Source organism: Aquarana catesbeiana, linkage group LG06 (genome assembly GCF_042186555.1).
Source record: "Aquarana catesbeiana isolate 2022-GZ linkage group LG06, ASM4218655v1, whole genome shotgun sequence".
Lineage (NCBI taxonomy): Eukaryota > Metazoa > Chordata > Amphibia > Anura > Ranidae > Aquarana > Aquarana catesbeiana.
This window is the reverse complement of record NC_133329.1, coordinates 156,143,677-156,162,260: the sequence shown is the minus strand read 5'-3', so window position 1 is coordinate 156,162,260 and position 18,584 is coordinate 156,143,677. Positions and strand designations below refer to the sequence as shown.

General features: G+C 41.6%; 1 protein-coding gene across 15 annotated transcripts in view; it reads left to right on the top strand.

Moving 5' to 3' along the window:
• The window catches only part of MRTFB (myocardin related transcription factor B), a 501,337-nt gene that overhangs the window by 419,834 nt on the left and 62,919 nt on the right, over nt 1–18,584 (top strand). For 11 of the 15 annotated variants that reach the window (XM_073591089.1, XM_073591093.1, XM_073591085.1 and 8 more), the window contains 4 exons: nt 493–609; nt 4,933–5,180; nt 6,650–6,769; nt 14,905–15,052. In XM_073591089.1, the coding sequence (XP_073447190.1) occupies nt 493–609; nt 4,933–5,180; nt 6,650–6,769; nt 14,905–15,052 (633 nt within the window). The remainder of the gene's footprint in view (nt 1–492; nt 610–4,932; nt 5,181–6,649; nt 6,770–14,904; nt 15,053–18,584) is intronic. The other 4 variants (XM_073591099.1, XM_073591090.1, XM_073591098.1 and 1 more) reach the window with 1 other exon arrangement.

The window sequence follows — 18,584 nt, the reverse complement described above, 5'->3', positions numbered from 1 at the left end:
GAGATGCAATCCATCTATGGGCAGGCTGGTTGTACTGAAGTAGTCAGTCTATCAATTAACTTCAGTACAGCCAGCCTGTTGGATTTTTTGAATGCAATCATTTTAAAGGCTCCCAGCTTTCAGAACATAGTAGCACTGTGGGAGCACTGATTGTGTTGATGGAAAAATCAAGCTTTTTTTTTTTCTCCTTCCACCCATGGCGAAAGGAAAGATGGAAAAAATGTATAATCCTAACGCTTGCTTTATGTTCATTCACAACAAAACTTAGGCAAACCTTTTTTCATAATGTATTGAAGTTTTTGAGATTGTATTACAATTGTTTAAGATAGTATATTAGTACTAATGTTTCTAGTTTATATACTATATTAATACTGGTATGCTAAGATTTGCCCAACAAAATGCAATTTTCAGTGAAGAAAATGGTGCAATGTAAGAATGCATATACAGTAGTTCAATATTTTGTAACACATTTTTTTTTCTTCTTCAATGCAGAGCCCAGTAATTAATTCAGCTGTGCCTGAATTTTTTAAACCCGCTCTAACTCCCGATCCTCCCACAAGAGCTGCTGTACCTAATATCATTTTGAAACCTGGACCAGCATTAGTAAAGGTAAATCCACTATCTAAATATATTTTCTCAAATTGTAACAAAATACCTTATCTAGGTCAACTATGCTAAGATTGTTCTTAGCTGCTCACCTGTCTGTCTCATCACACAGTGGAAAGCCATAAATACTGGTACTTCTCTTCAGTGACTTTGTTTTAGAGAGAGAATCTCCATGCTGCTGTTCTGTGCGTTTTTGGTCTCCTTGACTAGCAGCCCATTTGACCTGGGTGCTAGAGATTTAGGCAGCCCATAGAGGAGTCTTTTTTTTTTTTTTTCTTCAACCAACGGGTTGAATGGGGGGGAGACTCCATTCTTTCATCTACACACTCGATGTGGATGGGGGAATCCTCCCTGCTGTGCCATTGTAGTCTGACATCAGGGAGACTTCCCCACCGCCAGAAGACACTGATCGAGTGGGAAAAATCTGACTGGGCGGTTGTAAAAAAGTTGATTGGTGGATTGACTTCTGTACAACCTTCTTGCCCATACATGGATCGAAATTCGAATGGTCCCTACTGAACTGGCTGAATTTCAATCCATGTATGGCTGGATTCAAACTTGCCAATAAACGCATCTATTTGTGCATTTAATATGGAAAGATTATACGTGGAATATGCCTAGACGAGGATGTATTCACGGACATGCATGCGAGTCAAACATATACCTGCTGGTCTCTTACTGAGTGCTAAAGTATCCCCAAGATGGGACCTCAATAAAGCATTAATCCCCCTTTTGTTTGCTTGCCCCTTCATCAAATTATTTCCAAGTGAGGCATAGTAGACAGTAATGCATGAGCCAAAGTGCCAGAAACCTATCAGACTGATATATATATATATTTTTTTATAGTATTCTTAGTTTCAGGGCACTTTGAAAGAATTGTGCAGGCTTGCCTTTGCACTTTTTGGTACCTGCATTTTCAGTTAATGAACGCTGACATGGGAGCTCCCAGCCCTATCATAAGGTTCCTTTATGTGCATGAAAAATGGACTGTTCCTTAAAATGTGGTCTTGTTATTTTGAAGTGGAGATAGAAAATAATAAAAGTTTAGTTGTTGCCAGTTGCAACCATTTAATAATCCACTTTTATTTTGTAATGGAAAAATTAAACCACCTGATTGGTCACTCTGAGATATAACACTGCTTTATTCAGTTTTATGAATCTGCACCATTTAAAAGTGGTTGTAAACCCTTATATAACCACTGACGTGACTAGTCTCAGGTTATACACAAAGATGAAACAAATCTTCCTACATAAGTTGTACCTGTTTATCTGTAGCTCTCTCTCTACAGCCTTTTAAAACACAGTTTAAAGGTCATTTCTTAGCTCCAGCAGTCAGGGATCTGAGATCACACACTGCATAGCATACAGCAGGGAACCAAGTAATCTGAGACCCGAGTGGACTTAATGAACACTCAACCCCTCTACACAGTCTCGTAGGGAAACCTGCACCGCAAAGGTTGTCAGTCACCTTATGTGTGCTGGTGTGGGGGGAGAGTCACTATAAACGGATATGCTCTGTTCATTTTTCATTTCAGATGTTTACAACCTTAAGTAGAATCATCTTTTTTTTTTTTTTTTTTTAAAGGGAATCTCTAGCTTTGCTCCCCTAAACACTGTTATAGACTTCCCCTGCAGGTGCACTGGATCTAAACCCTGTATAAGCACTGACACACAGCTTATATAGGGTTAATGACCTCCTTAACTTGACAGGGTTTGGGCCTGGGTATTGGCAACTCAGGTGTATTCTAAAAATTCCGGGTATTTCTTAGCGATCCTCATACAAAAAAAGCAAGGGGGAGGGTGAAAATGGGAGAGTTCCCTGCGTGTGTGGGTTCCCCGATCAAGAGAACCTGTTATTGTGCCCTGAATAGGCAAAGTGACAGATTCTCATTAAGTACCATCAGCTGACCCTTTTCAATGCAAATTCTTTTTGCTTCATCTTTCTTGTTGAATCCTTCAGTGTACAATTTTTTTTTAGTTCTAGTGACTCTCTTGTTCTCATTGAAATTTACATGCACATATACATAATAGGTGACAGCATGATGTGATTCTATAGCACAGAGCTGAAAGCCAAGTAGCTTTGTAAGTATTTTATGAAAACATAACCATTACTGAAAGTTGGCTGTCATCGATGTTCTTTGTGAGCTTCATGTACCATGTATATGAAACAAGTTAAAAATGCTTATGGTTCCTGACTTGGTCGATGAAGGATTGTATTGAATTTATCTGCTTTACAGTGCGACTCCCTGAAGTTAGCCTTGAAACAGAAAAATGAAAGTGTTGGTAGTATTTGTGGTTAATAGGAAATAGCAGTATTTTCAGCATTTATATTTATGTATAAAATTATTTAAAATAAATGTGTGTTTTTCTTTATAAATGTCAGTTTTGCTGCAGCAGGGTCTACACACTGTACAGATGCACCACTTTACAGGCAGACTAAGGGAACCCCCCAGGCACTATTTTAAAGGAATTTTTCATTTTTATTGTTTCACTTTAAGCATCATTAAAATCACTGCTCCTTTAAAAACGGCCCATCTCAAGCTATCATGTCAATATGGACCAATATCTCCAACATTTTTCCAACACCATATTGAATCTATGACAAGAAGTATAAAGGCAAAAGGGGTCCAACCCGGTACTAGCAAGGTGTTCCTAATTAAGTGGCTGGTGAGTGTATGTAAATACATGGCATCTGTCAATCGACTTGTGCACAACAAGCCTGTTGGGCTTTTCCCAAACCATCAGCTATAGCCGGCTACACCGATAATTGTATTCTGCCCGATGAAACAGTAGGACAGTGCTGTGGGAAGTCATCCCCATTAGCACTGATTGCGTTGATGGGGGAATCCACACATTTTATTTCAGGTTGAAAGAAAAAAAAATGTATAATGTATTGCCTGTCTTAGTACACATAAGACATTGAAGGGTTCACATGCTGTTCCTGCCTTCACCCTGCATTGCCATATTTTTTCTTTCTATTGATACTACAGGACACCCCTAAAGCTTCAGTCCCTCAAAGGTGTAAAGTATAACTAAAGACAAAACTTTTTTAAATGGATGGATTAGAACATCTGTCAGTTTTTATTGCCGTCTGTGCTGCCGTTATAGAGATTCACCGTCTCTATTTGTCCTGTTTATCATTTTAATTATCATTTAAAGTGAAAGAAAAATCTCAAATTTTGGGTTGTCCCCCAAAAAGTAATAGAGGGGAAATCTTTTATTGAGGGGACCTGGGGGTCCCCAAGGAATTCCCTTAATTTGCAGGGATTTCCTCTCACTTCCTGTTTGGTTATGGGGCAGGAAATGAAGGCAAATCTCTGCAATGGGACAAAGATGGAGAAAATAAATCTGACAGAGGTTATAACCCTCCCTTACTCTATCCAGAATGAAAATAAAATTGCCTATAGTACTTTAAGAAACTGACAAGTGATTCAGTCCAACACTGTTTAATTTCTATATATCTTTTATGGACAGACAGAGCTTTTAGTTATGCAAGCTGAAGGTACCTCCGCTCATTTCAAATCTGCCTACTACTGAACAATTTGTGTACTAAAATGTAAGCGGTAGAGTCACCCATTCTTACTGCTCCTTAGTTTCACTGGGATCAGAAGCCATAATATTAGATTTTACCTGCAGAGAGCCCGCCGGTTAAATTTAGTATTGCAGCACTGCCACTTGGTCGTCTTCACTTCTGAGCTCACTTGGCCGCATAAATAGCAGAGAGATGAAAATAATTCTGTTGCTCATCAGGGGCCTGTGTGAGGGGTGGTCTCTCTGTGGTCAGATCTGAAATGAATTGAAACCGTGAACATTTTTATAAAGGCCTCAAATATGTTACATATGAATAGAATTAAGACAATGGACCAAAAAAAAAAAAAATCAATGTTAATTTGCTGAGAATTACATTGCAAGTATGTCATTGAACAAGGCTATGGGTTTTCTATACTATTTTTAATTGCATTTTTACATTTTTGTGTGTCTTATGTAATGCAGTGTATCTGAATATTACTCAGTGGGTGATTACTTTATATAACTGAGGTTTGCAGTGGGTGTAAAGTGCTGTGTAACTTGTGAAAAGCATTGATTTTATTAAGTTGTGTGGAGAAGAGCATACCAAGTAATTGCTGTCTATTCATTAGAAGATCCATATCTATTATAAACAGACTTTCTAAGATACCAGAAGAGTGTAAGGGGGATGCCTGTGTCAAAACCTAACCAGAGCCTGAACGTAGAGAATAATTGCTAGTTGAGTTCTGCTAATGTCTTGGTTTCAACAGATGTGTCATTGATCTGTAATTACATTGTGTCATTTTGGTTTCTAAACAGCAAAGCCAGCCGAAGAATACAAATGAAAAGTCTCGCAGTAAAAAGTCAAAGGAGCCCAAACCGCGGGTAAAGAAGCTGAAATATCACCAGTATATTCCACCTGACCAGAAAGGGGAAAAAAATGAACCTGAGATGGATTCCAACTATGCACGTCTGCTACAACAACAGCAACTCTTCCTCCAGCTTCAGATCCTCAGCCAGCAACAGCAACACTACAATTACCAGACAATCTTGCCTGCACCGCTCAAGTATGTCACAGTACTAGCCCCCACCCCCCTCCCTTGTTCTTTTTGCTGAAAAGATCATATCTTGACAGCATCACATGTGTGAGCACGTTTACTACCAGTATACACTTTGGTGAAGTAAAGTTGCCATTTTTTTTTGTCTTTACAAAGAAAGGACTTAGATATATGTATTGCTTTGGCTATTATAAAATACGTATACGCATTCTATCATTTGCCAATTCTGAGTTTTTTTCTTCTAACTTCCAGCTTCCCTTTGTACCAATATACCATTATTGTACCTCTGTTGCAGAAAAGAAAACGTTTTTTCTGTCTTTTAGGAAATGTAATTTAGGACAGAAAAACTATTACAAGGGGGAGCTGATCTCACTAACACACACCCTGCACCTGCCCCTCCCCTCCAGGAGATTGCTCTCACCCACCTTTAAACTTGCATGTTTTTCCATTGTAGACAATGTCATTGAGTTTCTCCCGCTATACAATAGCCATCAATAGTTTTGTACTTTACCTTCATCTTGCATAAATCTTTTGGCAGAATGTGCTGGAGCTGAGCGATCACATAGCCTATGTGGAGCAGAGCTGTAGTATTAAAAACAGGAGAAATCTGATTGTACAATCTGCTTTAGATCTACCATCAACTATTTAGTGCAAGGACATGCCTGATTGGATAAAGAGTTATTGGATAGATGGGGTGTCCTACTATATAGTTTTGGTAAATCTAAAGGAGATTGTATAGTTTATTGCCACCTTTATACCTAAAATGAACTAGTCATGCTTTCGGTGCCATTAATTATTAGTGTCACCCCAAACGCAGAAGTAAACACAAATTTTGCCACATGAAAAAACGAGCGACAAATGCAACAAAACGCACATTAAAAAAAAGTCTATCCGCAACACACCAAGATGTCTCATGAGCTACTTTGCCATGTGTAGGGCAGCCCATTGAAATCCCATTGAAATCACTGCCCTATGCATGTCGCTGGGAAAAACAAGCACAAAAAACTGCACTCCCACTGCACTAGATGTGAATGGGGTCTGAAAGTGAAATTACTGTGTTAACACAAGAACATTGAGCCTCCATTCACATCTGAGCATTTCAGAACATAGGGCAAACTGCACAAAAAATGCACGCTTTGCCATAAGTTTTGGAAACGCAAATTGCAATCGCATTGCCATTAAATGATAATGGCTCCCCAAATGCAGACGCGTGTCTGCCATTGGACAAATGCACTGCAAGCGCAACAAAAAGCATGGAATTTTTGTCACACACAGGGCAGCCTATTCACATAAATGGGCTGCCCTATGCATAATACTCTCCAAAAAAAAAAGTGTGCGGGGGCGGGAGTTCCCTCTACACGGAGATTTGAACGGGGCCTGACAGCTGAGTGTCTGTCCACTCCCTCCTATGCACGTGTATGCAGATGGCCATACACTATGCAATATTGATTGTACAATCTCTTTACAATATCCTTTAGATTTACCAAAACTATGGAATATGAGGACCCACCTGGACAATCTATTCAATTTGTATCAAATCAGTCAGGCCCTTGCACTATATCGCAGTGGTGTGAAAATTCAAAGCTGCCATGGATGAGGTGAGAGATCAGCACATTGGGATGGTTTGGGCAGAAAAGACGTGAGAAAAGGCTTCTATTATGAAAAGTGAATTTCTACTTGAAAAAAGTGAACGTAACCTTTAAGGTGCTTAATAACACTAGAGGGTGGTCAAGCACACATTTGCAATATGTCCACTATCAGGCCTCTTGAGTCTTTTGGTGTGGTCCTAAAAATGAATAGGTAAAAGGAACTTGTATCTATTCTAACTGTAGTGTAAATGATGACTTTCTCAGTCACCCTAGCTCAGCCATTTGCAACCAGGGTGCCTTCTGGGTTTCTCAGGGGTGTCCTGAAAATTGCCCAAAAATGATGTAGCTATCAGGTGGATAAAGCCTGCTTTTTTTGTTACACAAAGCCACAGATTTCCTTGTGCAACGTTGCAGCCTTGGGTGTTGTGCTGGCCTGTACATCAGTCACCTCTTTGACCCCCCCCATCTCTCTCTGTCAGCGGTGGGGTCACATTCTCTGCGTGGGGGAGAGGAAACGAGGAAGAACAAATGCTGGTATCCTAGTCTGTACCAGAAAAAGTGTATTTGCTTTGAAAAAAAAACACCTCTAGTGTTGGGTGTCTTACATGTGTGGATAATGCTGCAATATGTAAAACAATTACCGTATTTATCGGTGTTTAATACGCACCTTTTTTTCCCCCTGAAAATAGGGAGCAAATCACGGGTGCGTGTTATACCCCGATAGAGTATCTCGGAGGGGGACGAGCGCCACCGGAATTCACAGATCCGGTGAATTCCGAGTTTACTCGGCTCTCACGTCACACACAGTCCCGCCTCCGCCACCGGCATTAGTCCAGTGTTCTGTCTATCAGAGGAGCCGGTCTAGTGCCCATGGCGGAGGCGGGACTGTGTGTGTGAGAGTCGAGTAAACAGGAGATGACGGCTCTGTGATTTCCTGCACTGTTCAGGCTACGTTGATAAAAGATGGTAAGGCTGCAGATGAGCATTGAGGCTACAAATGGGCATTAATCAGGCTGCATTGATGAGATGGGCTGCAGATGGGCATTGATCAGGCTGCATTGATGAGATGGGCTGCAACTGGGCATTTTTCAGGCTGCTTTGATGGGAGGTGAGAAGGCTGCATCGATGGGCACTGACCCTTATTTTAATTCAAAGTTGTTTATTTAAAAAAAGGTGCATGTTATACGCCGATAAATACAGTACTTTAGTTTTTTACATTTTAGAATTGGTTCCCACGAGATTGTGCATCATTCTAAAGGGTGCCTTAACTGGAAAAAGGTTGAGAAACACTGCTCAAGCTGATCAGCTGGAAAATAGATTTCAGAACGTTTATTTTCTACATTAAAAAAAATTGCGTATCCAGGACCAGACATTTCACATTTGGCATAGCTGCACTAACTGTGACTAAGGATGAGCTCTGGCGTGTTCGCATGCTGCACGTGCCGAGCCCGCCAGGAACTCAGCACTGCACAGCGCTAATCACAAGCAGTGAGACATTTCCCGATGTGCGGCTGCAGAGATCGGGAAATGTCTCGCTACTTGTGATTAGCGCAGCGCATTGCCGACTTCCTGGCGGGCGCGGCACGTGCAGCATGCGAACGCGCCGGAGCTCATCCTTAACTGTGACATACAATTTTAATCAAAAAGCAAAGGTGTAATTACAGACTATGCTGATCAGACTGTTTTGACTTTTCTTTTTTTTTTTTTTTTTTTTTTTTTGCTTTAATAGATATAGAAAATAAGTTGCTATTCCCTAATGTTAAGACAATGCTCACTCTGTGCAAAAGTTAAACATTGACAACATTGTCAAGAAAATACATAAGGCCTTGACCCCAGATCATTTTGTCCTGGAATCGGTCCATCCACAAAAAAAAATAAAGGTTCTCTAATCTGTTTTCCCCCAGATTAGCTCCACGATTGTTGCTTGATTTTGCCAAAAATATAAGGGGTGGGTGATTGTCATCTTAAGCTTCATGTACACGGGACGTTGTTCAACCTCTCCTGAACGATTTAATTTGACAGCTAGAAACCGGCGTATAAAAGCGTTGTTTAGCCGCCGTTGTTTTTCTTTATCGTACATAATGGGACACAGAGCCTTAAGTAATTACTTAATGGGTTATAGGCCACCTTTAGGTGTTGACACTGGTTATACTCAATCAAGGAAGTTCACTCCCTATATAACCCCTCCTCCTTCCAGGAGCACATAAGTTTTTTCGCCAGTGTCTAAGGTGTTGGTCACGAGTGAAGATGTGCTCTGAGGAGCTCCACTGGAGGGATCCATGCTGAATAGCCTCCATAAAGACCAGATCCATCCAAAGTGCCACTAAGGCCTAAAAGGATGGTACCTGGGGCCACGTATCCGAAGCACAAGGTTTTGCCTGTAACGCCCAGGAACCCAGGGCTTAGGTCTTGCTACATTACCTAAAGCTTCCTGGTGGGGTGCTTTTTACAGGTCCAAGGGAGTTGGAACCCCGTTTTAGGGACCCGGTCCTTGAAGGCTTGCTAAACGCAGCCCGCCGTGATGGGTGAAGGCTGTATTGTCTGTTAATTCAGCAAATCCTGCGGCGGAGATAAGGTAAGGGAAAAAACTTGGGTATTAAAAACACCTACAGTCATGGCCAAATATATTGGCACCCCTGCATTTCTGTCAGATAATGCACCACTTCACCCAAAAAATTGTTGCAATTACAAATGTTTGAGCATTCTCATGTTTATTTCTTTTGTTTGTATTGGCATGACACAAAAAAGTGAGAAACAAAAAGCCAAACCTGACTCATTCCACGCAAAACTCCAAAATGGACTGGACAAAATTATTGGCACCTTCTCAAAGTTGTAAGAAATAATTGCATTCCAAGTTGGTGATGCTCCTGTAATTTGTAATCAAAGTCACCTGTATCCGGTAACACGTGCTGACAATATAGAAATCACACCGGCAACCAGTTAAAATGGTGAAAAATTCACTCAACCTTTCTGTTGTGTGTCTCTGTGTGCCAAACAAAGAATGGAGAAGAGTGTCAGATTTGGCTTTTTGCTTTTCCAATTTTTTGTGTCATACCAATACAAACAAAAGAAATAAACATGAGAACGCCAAAACATTTGTAATTGCAACAATTTTCTGGGCGAAGTGGTGCATTATCTGACAGAAATGCAGGGGTGCCAATATTTTTAGCCATGACTGTAAAAACACCTATGTATTTCTTCCATTAGGGAAAAAATGATGTCATGTCTTAAATCTTCACTAGAGGGAGTCTGTGCACATAACTTAATCTGTTAATCTGTCTTCACTGTAAAGCTCAGTCCGTGTCTGGTTGCAGCAGCGTGTGGAGGTGGATTTTTTCAAGTTAAAGGAAATCTACAAAAATGTTTTCTTTCTCACCCCTGATGGGACTAGAGGGTTAGGGGGACAGCAGTGCTGTACCCCTCCCTCCCCTTACATTAACCCGGAGGTCCTAATACTGCTAATTGTTTTACTGTGGCTGATTTCACTGTTGTTTGTGCCTGCTGCTGGATGGGTCCCCCCTTGTGTTGGGTCGATGGACCCGAAAATGCTGCGCACAAGCGCGGGAACATTTTAACTGTAAAAAGGGGCAGAATTTTTTCTCTTGAGGGGACGGGGCCTAAGCGCGCTGCCGTGAACGTCCACAAGGACACACGGCAGGCTAAAAACACTGCACAGCTGTGACAGTCTCTCCTCGGCTGACGAGGAGAAAACAAGCAGCCTGCAACACAAGGACACAAGAGCTGTGGGACATGTGAGGGTTGCAAACTGGCATTCCCGATACAGGAACAACTTTTTTCCAGCATTAGGCTGAATTTTATAGCGGCTTTAAATGTCATGACTTTTCAGTGATTAAGTGCAGTTTGTGTAGTGCCTCTGTTTTTGTACTTAGGACTATGCCTACCAAAAAAAACACCACAAAAACCAAAAAAGTAAAAGTTTCACCCCCAGGTGCTAGGATCCCGATGCTGTCATCCTCGCCTGAATTGCCAGTTATGGCAAGCCAGGGTGAGCCATTGGAACAAATTGATGGTGCAACTGCTTCTCACATCTCAGCCCCTGTATACGTGACTGAAGATGTCCTTTCCTCCTCCCTGCAGGGTCTGGAAGAAAGATTAGTGGCTTTAATCGCATCCTCCATCCAGATGGATAAGAAGCGTGCTAGATCCCCCACTTCAGAACTTTTGCAAGGGGAACAGTGGGCACAGGATGAGGTTGTTACCCTCAGGCAATCAGGAGGAAAAACAAACTGATGATGATTACTCTGCGGAGGAAACAACGGTAGATGAGCCTTTTTCAGCCTTTCAATCTGAGAAATTGCTGATACAATCTTTTACAGAGATGGTTCGTTCTACTTTCATGCTATCCCTAACAGAGTCTCCTGAAAGTTCGGTTTCTTCCTTGGGTTCCTTAAAACCCTCTCAACCTTTGCATGCGTTTCCTGCACATGCATTACTAGAACAGTTTATTTTTGCTGCATGGGATCACCCGGATAAGCATTTTCTGCATTCAAAAGAAAGTATAAACGCCCTTCATTTAAATGGGCTCTTTCCCCTACTCCAGGAGCTTCCGCCTCTAGGCAGGGGGCGAAGGCCTCTGCCGTCAGACTCTAGAGGAAGATCTCAGAGTCAGACCGAGGCTCAAAAGAAGTTCACCAAGGTGGAGGGAAGACTTCTGCAGTTTTCAGAAGTCTGAAAAGAAGAAATTCAGGGTCATCTCCATGGTAACGCTGGGGTACAAGCTGAAATTCGGGACTTTCCACAGTCTCACTTCCTGAGGTCAAGCATTCCCAAAGATCCAGAGAAAAGACAATCTGTTTCAGGCACTAGACCGATTAATATCTCAAGGGGTGATCATACAGATCCCCACAAAAGAGCAAGGTTTGGGGTTTTATTCAAACTTTTTTATGGTACCGAATGGAGATGTCAAACCCATTCTAGATGTAAGAAATCTAAGATCCGCTCCATGGAGACAATCAGGTCAATAGTTTCTATCCTAGGAGAAAAACTTCTAGCATCAATAGACATCAGGGATGGGGTTCAAGTTAGAACAGCAGCATTTTCAGTTTGTAGCCCTGCCCTTCGGGCTAGCCACAGCATCCCGGGTGTTCACAAAAGTGCTGGCCCCACCTTTAGCCAGGTTAAGGGCACAGGGCATTACAGTAGTAGTGTACCTAGACGATCTATTACTAATAGATCTGTCGGTGGCTCGTTTGGAGCAAAGCGTACGCACTACAACCAATTATCTGGATTTTTTTGGGCTGGATTCTCATCCTAGAGAAATCTTCCTTAAATACCGCTAAAAAGGCTGTAGTACCTGGGTCTGATCATAGACACGGCCCAGGAAAAGGTGTTCTTGCCTCAGGCAAAAATCAGCTCTATAAGAGAGCTGGTGTGGATGGTCAGGTCAAAAGGCGATCCCTCCATTCGCCTTTGCATGAGGTTGCTAGGAACCATGGTGGCTTCATTCGAAGCAGTTCCCTATGCCCAGTTTCATTCAATACTGTTGCAAAACAGTATCCTGTCTGCTTGGAACAAAACAATTCAAGCTTTAGACTTGCCAATGCAGCTGCCCCCAAGAGTGTCCCAAAGCCTCACTTGGTGGTTACTAACCCAGAATCTGCTGAAAGGAAAATCCTTCAGACCAGTCATCTGGAAAGTGGTAACGATGGATGCCAGCCTTTCAGGCTGGGGAGCAGTAGTAGAAAAGACAACTGTCCAGGGACAGTGGTCAAGAACCGAAAGAACCTTGCCCATCAATATCCTAGAGATTCGGGCAGTGCGCCTGGCTCTAAAGGCCTGGACTTTCAGGTTACGGGATTGTCCTGTCAGGATTCAATCCGACAATGCCGCAGCTGTGGCCTATATAAATCACTAAGGGGGCACCAAAAGTCTTTCAGCGCAGAGAGAGGTGAACTATATTCTAACTTGGGCAGAAAGGAATGTTCCGTGCCTGTCGGCAGTCTTCATTCCGAGAGTAGAGAATTGGCAGGCGGACTACTTGAGTCGCCAGCAGTATTCCCAGGGGAATGGTCTCTTCACCCCGACATACTTCAGGCTGTTTGCCAAAGATGGGGGACTCCGGACGTAGATCTTCTAGGGTCCAGATTCAACATGAAGTTAGTCCAAATCCAAGGGTTGGCACCCTCGGAGATATATCATAGGCAGAATTCTTGCCTTTCTACAAATAGGGGTAGAAATGAAATTGGCCTTGAGCACTATTAAAGGCCAAGTCTCAGCTTTATCGGTCTTATTTCAAAAGACCACTTTCTACTCATCCTTTAGTCTGGGGTTTTATACAAGGGTGACGTGGCTTATTCCGCCCGTCAAACCTCCCTTGAACCCTTGGGACTTGAACTTAGTTTTGTCTGTGTTACAAAAACAGCCATTTGAACTAATACAACATATTCCCCTAATCCTTCTGATAAGGAAGGTGGTATTTTTGGTTGCTATATCCTCAGCAAGGAGGGTTTCAGAATTGGCTGCTCTTTCTTGTTAAGAGCCATATTTGATTTGTCATGAGGACAGAGTGGTGTTACGCCCTCGTCCAGACTTTATCAAAAGTGGTTTCAGGTTTCACCTGAACCAAGATATTGTCCTGCCATTGTTTTTTCCAAAACCATGTTCCAGGGAAGAAGTCACTACATTGTCTTAATGTGGTGAGAGCAGTGAAAATCTATTTTAAGGCAACTGATTAGATTTGTAAGACTGATGTCTTATTTATTCTGCCAGAGGGTCCTAAGAAAGGACAGGCAGCGTCGAAATCCACTGTCACTAAGTGGATTCGGCAAGTGATAATTCAAAACTTATGATTTAAGTGGTAAGATTCCCCCTTTTCAAGTTAAGGTGCATTCTACCAGGGCGGTTAGTGCTTCTTAGGCAGTGCGTCATCAGGCCTCCATGGCTCAGATCTGTAAGGCCAAAACTTGGTATTCAGTGCATACATTCACAAAATTTTATCAGGTGGATGTAACAAGATATGAGGATATCTCCTTCAGGCGCAGTGTGCTGCAGGCAGCAGTATAAGTCCTCAAGTCTGGGGGTACCCTGCGGGTTGTCTCTCTCTCCCCTCAGGTAGCATTGCTATGGGCTGTCCCATTAAGTAATTACTTAAGGCTTTGTGTCTCATGATGTACGATAAAGAAAATAGGATTTTTATTACAACTTACCTGTAAAATCCTTTTCTTGGAGTACATCATGGGACACAGAGGTGCCGCCCCTCTTGGGATTAAGTATATTACTTTGCTACAAAAACTGATGTGCTCTTGGAAGGAGGAGGGGTTATATAGGGAGTGAACTTCCTTGATTGGGTATAACCAGTGTCCATCACCTGAAGGTGGCCTATAACCCATTAAGTAATTACTTAAGGCTTTGTGTCCCATGATGTACTCCAAGGAAAGGATTTTACAGGTAAGCTGTAATAAAAATCCAATTTTTTTTTTTTTAAATAAATAGGATAAAAGTTTGTCGCCATTTCACGAGCAGGCGCAATTTTGAAGTGTGACATGTTGGGTATCAATTTACTCGGCGTAACATTATCTTTCACAATATAAAAAAAAAATGGGCTAACGTTACTGTTTTTTCCAAAAAAAAAGTGTGTACTTGTAAGACCTCTGCGCAAAAATACGGTGTGACAAAGTATTGCGACGACCGCCATTTTATTCTCTAGGGTGTTAGGAAATATATATATATTAGAGAGAGAGCTTGGGGGTTCTAAGGAATTTTCTAGCAAAAAAAAAAATGTTTTTTTAAATGCAGTTGCACCTACCTTGGGTTATCTTTTTGTGTACTTTTTAACCAAATGTTCTGTTACAGAAACTTCTTGCTGAAGTGTTAAACCCTGAGGCCCTGGATGATATGAATTTATCACGGCTTATCACGGTCATCAACATTAGGTTTATGGAAAAGACTTTGAATAAAGACATGCTCTTTACATAGTGTTTGGTGCATTACTGTCCAGTTAAGGCAATACCTTTCCTTTATAAAGAGCCCTCTTTTACATTTTTATTTTTATTTTTTTTATGGCTGTCATATTGTTTCAGATTTATTTTTTCCGATCTTGTACTTCTGCACTCAAATTCACTAGTACTATGTTAAATAGATTGTGGTAAATTGGAAATCACAATTTGAATTTGCCTTTTTTCCAGGTCCTTGAATGACAAACCAAACAATGGAAACACTGCAACCAACAATGTGAACAACAACACCGCCTCAGTCCAGAATACAGTGAGCAGACAAAACAGTGTGCAGTTTAAAAAAGCAGGGCCCCTGCCTTCTAACCTGGATGATATGAAGGTAAATAATAGCAATAATTTGTTTTGCATATTGCCACTCGCATACAATATCTCACAAAATGAGTACACCCCTCACATTTTTGTAAATATTTTATTATATCTTTTCATGTGACAACACTGAAGAAATGACACTTTGCTACAACGTAAAGTAGTGAGTGTACAGCTTGTACAACAGTGTACATTTTCTGTCCCCTCAAAATAACTCAGCACACAGCCATTAATGTCTAAACCACTGGCAACAAAAGTGAGTACACACCTAAGTGAAAATGTCCAAATTGGGCCCAAAGTGTCAATATTTTGTGTGGCCACCATTATTTTCCAGCACCGCCTTAACCCTCTTGGACATGACGCTCACCAGAGCTTCACAGGTTGCCACTGGAGTCCTCTTCCACTCCTCCATGAGGACATCACGGAGCTGGTGGATGTTGGAGACCTTGTGCTCCTCCACCTTCTGTTTGAGGATGCCCCACAGATGCTCAATAGGGTTTAGGTCTGAATACATGCTTGGCCAGTCAGTCACCTTTACCCTCTGCTTCTTTATCAAGGCAGTAGTTGTCTTAGAGGTGTGTGTGTGTTTGGTCGTTTTGTTGGAATACTGCCTGCGGCCCAGTCTCTGAAGGGAGAGTATCATGCTCTGCTTCAGCATGTCACAGTATGTTGGCATTCATGGTTCCCTCAATGAACTGTAGCTCGCCAGTGCCTGCAGCACTCATGTGGCCCCAGACCATGACACTCCCACCACTACCATGCTTGACTGTAGGCAAGATACACTTGTCTTTGTACTCCTCACCTGGTTGCCGCCACATGCTTGACACCATCTGAGCCAAATAAGTTTATCTTTGTCTCTTCAGACCACAGGACTTGGTTTCAGCAATCCATGTCCTTGGTCTGCTTGTCTTCAGCAAACTGTTTGCGGTCTTTCTTTTGCATCATCTTTAGAGGAGGCTTTCTTCTGGGACGACAGCCATGCAGACCAATTTGATGCAGCGTGCGGTGTATGGTCTGAGCACTGACAGTCTGACCCCCCACCCCTTCAACCTCTGCAGCAATGCTGGCAGCACTCATACGTCTATTTCCCAAAGACAACCTCTGGATATGACGCTGAGCACGTGCACTCAACTACTTTGGTTGACCATGGCAAGGCCTGTTCTAAGTGGAACCTGTTAAACCGCTGTATGGTCTTGGCCACAGTGCTGCAGCTCCATTTCAGGGTCTTGGCAATATTCTTATAGCCTTGGCATGCCATCTTTTATGTAGAGCAACAATTCTTTTTTTTCAGATTCTGAGTTCTTTGCCATGAGGTGCCATGTTGAACTTTTAGTAACCAGTATGAGAGTGATAACACCAAATTTATCACACCTGCTCCCCATTCACACCTGAGACCTTGTAACACTAACAAGTCATATGACACCGTGGAGGGAAAATGGCTAATTGGGCCCAATTTGGACATTTTCACTTGGGGGTGTACTCATTTTTGTTGCCAGCAGTTTAGACATTGATGGCTGTGTGTTGAGTTATTTTGAGGGGACAGCAAATTTACACTGTTATACAAGCTGTACACTCTACATTGTAGCAAAGTGTAATTTCTTCAGTGTTGTCACACGAAAAGTTATAATAAAATATTTACAAAAATATGAGGGGTGTACTCGCTTTTGTGAGATACTGAACATGCTTGTAACTGAAACAAAAAAGTCTTTGGGTTTTTGGAGGACTTGCTAAACCAGAACCCCCAGTAGACCTTAATTGCTACAGGGGTTTGTAGTTAACATGTGAAATCCAGAAGTATAAGTAGGGAAGACTTCAAGCAGCCCTGGTTCACACCACTTCGGCTTTGAAATCGTGCTACTTCAGCGCAATTTCAAAGCCACAGATCAGTGCATCGCATATTAGCACATTATGTGAAACTTACCTGAAAGCGAAGCCTTCCAATGATGCAATGCCATCGCTGGAGACGGCATCCATGTATACCTGGTCTTCCTTCCGGGTTTGTGGCTCTCTGACCTGCCAGAGCCACGATGACGTCACTCCCCCACGTGCGTGCGGGAGCCGCCAGTCATGGCACACTGTTCTGCAGAAATGGCACGGGCGGCAGTTCCTTCAGAGCGCATGCGCCAGTGATGTAATTGGCTGCTAGGACAGTAAATATCTCCTAAATGGTGCATGTTTAGGATAGATTTACACTACGTATAGGTAAGCCTTAATATAAGCTTACCTATAGGTAAAACGTAAAGATGGAAGTTTACTTCCATTTTAAAGTGATTGTAAAGGATAGTTGTTTGTTATTTAAAAAATGTTATACTTCCCTCCTTTGTGCAAGGGTTTTGTACAGAGCGGCCCCGAGCCTCCTTTTCTGGGGTTGCCCGGTTGGTACTCCTGGTTCCTCCTCGGCATTAAGTGCCCCCCACGGAGAGTCGCCATTCCATGGGGACATTCGTGCAGGCATGCTCCCGAGTCCCGCTGCTGAGTCCATTGACACAGACAGCAGGACTCGGCCCTGACTCTGGATTTGATTGACAGCAACGGGAGCAAATGGCTCCTGCTGCTTATTTATCTATCCAGTGAGGACCCAAGACAGTGGCTAAACATAGACAACATAAAACCTTTTTTTTTTTTTTTTTTTTTTTTTTTTTTTTTTAACTCTGATCAAAATAGAAAAAGTTAATTATTTCATCAGTGTTGATGACACTAATATGATTCTGGTACATAGCATTGAGAAGATATTTAGCAATGAAATAAAGGTCTCTTTTCTTTCAAGTTTGCACTTTTATTTAATGGTACTCAAGAAAAACAAATAAAAAACAAAAGAAGTTTAAATATTAATGGTTAGGCATATAGTAAACAAATCTGTAAGAAAATGACAAGTAAAGGGAAACATGAAAGAAGGAGTTAGTGTATGTCCAGCCAAAACCTTTTCTAGTTTTTAATAGTGCATGCATTTGCAGCAGCAATGCCAGACCTTTTCAAACCTTCTTTTTGGACATCCCCTATTGAAGTGTGTACTTTTATAAAAGGGTAATACTGCCCTGTGTACTTTGATGATTTTTGGGGCATTTTTACTACGTCCAGTGTCCCAACAGGTTAATTATCTTTCCATTTACTATGCTGGATTTTGGCAAACTGCTGTTACCCATCTTTTTAATAAAATTATTAGCTTTTAGTAATTACAGTTTAATACATATTAGAATTATATTACTATAGAATTATTATATAATATAATTATTAGAATATAAGTTTACAATACTTTCTGTAAGCTATGTTCCTAGATACATCTGAGATTGTTTATGTATATTATATTTATTCACCATTTGATAAGACTGTATTGGTTAATAGAAAAGGATAAAGAGAGGTGGGTTTGTGGTGATATAAGCAATATTTCAAGAAGTTAACCAAGTCTGCTGGCAAATAGTCTTTGACTTAGGGCTTCCATATTTTCTTGACTGATTGTTTCATCGATCATAATTCAGGAGTTTTGAGTCTTAACATATGACAGTTGTGGTTGTCCATGACTGTACTATAACCTATTTGATGGCCAT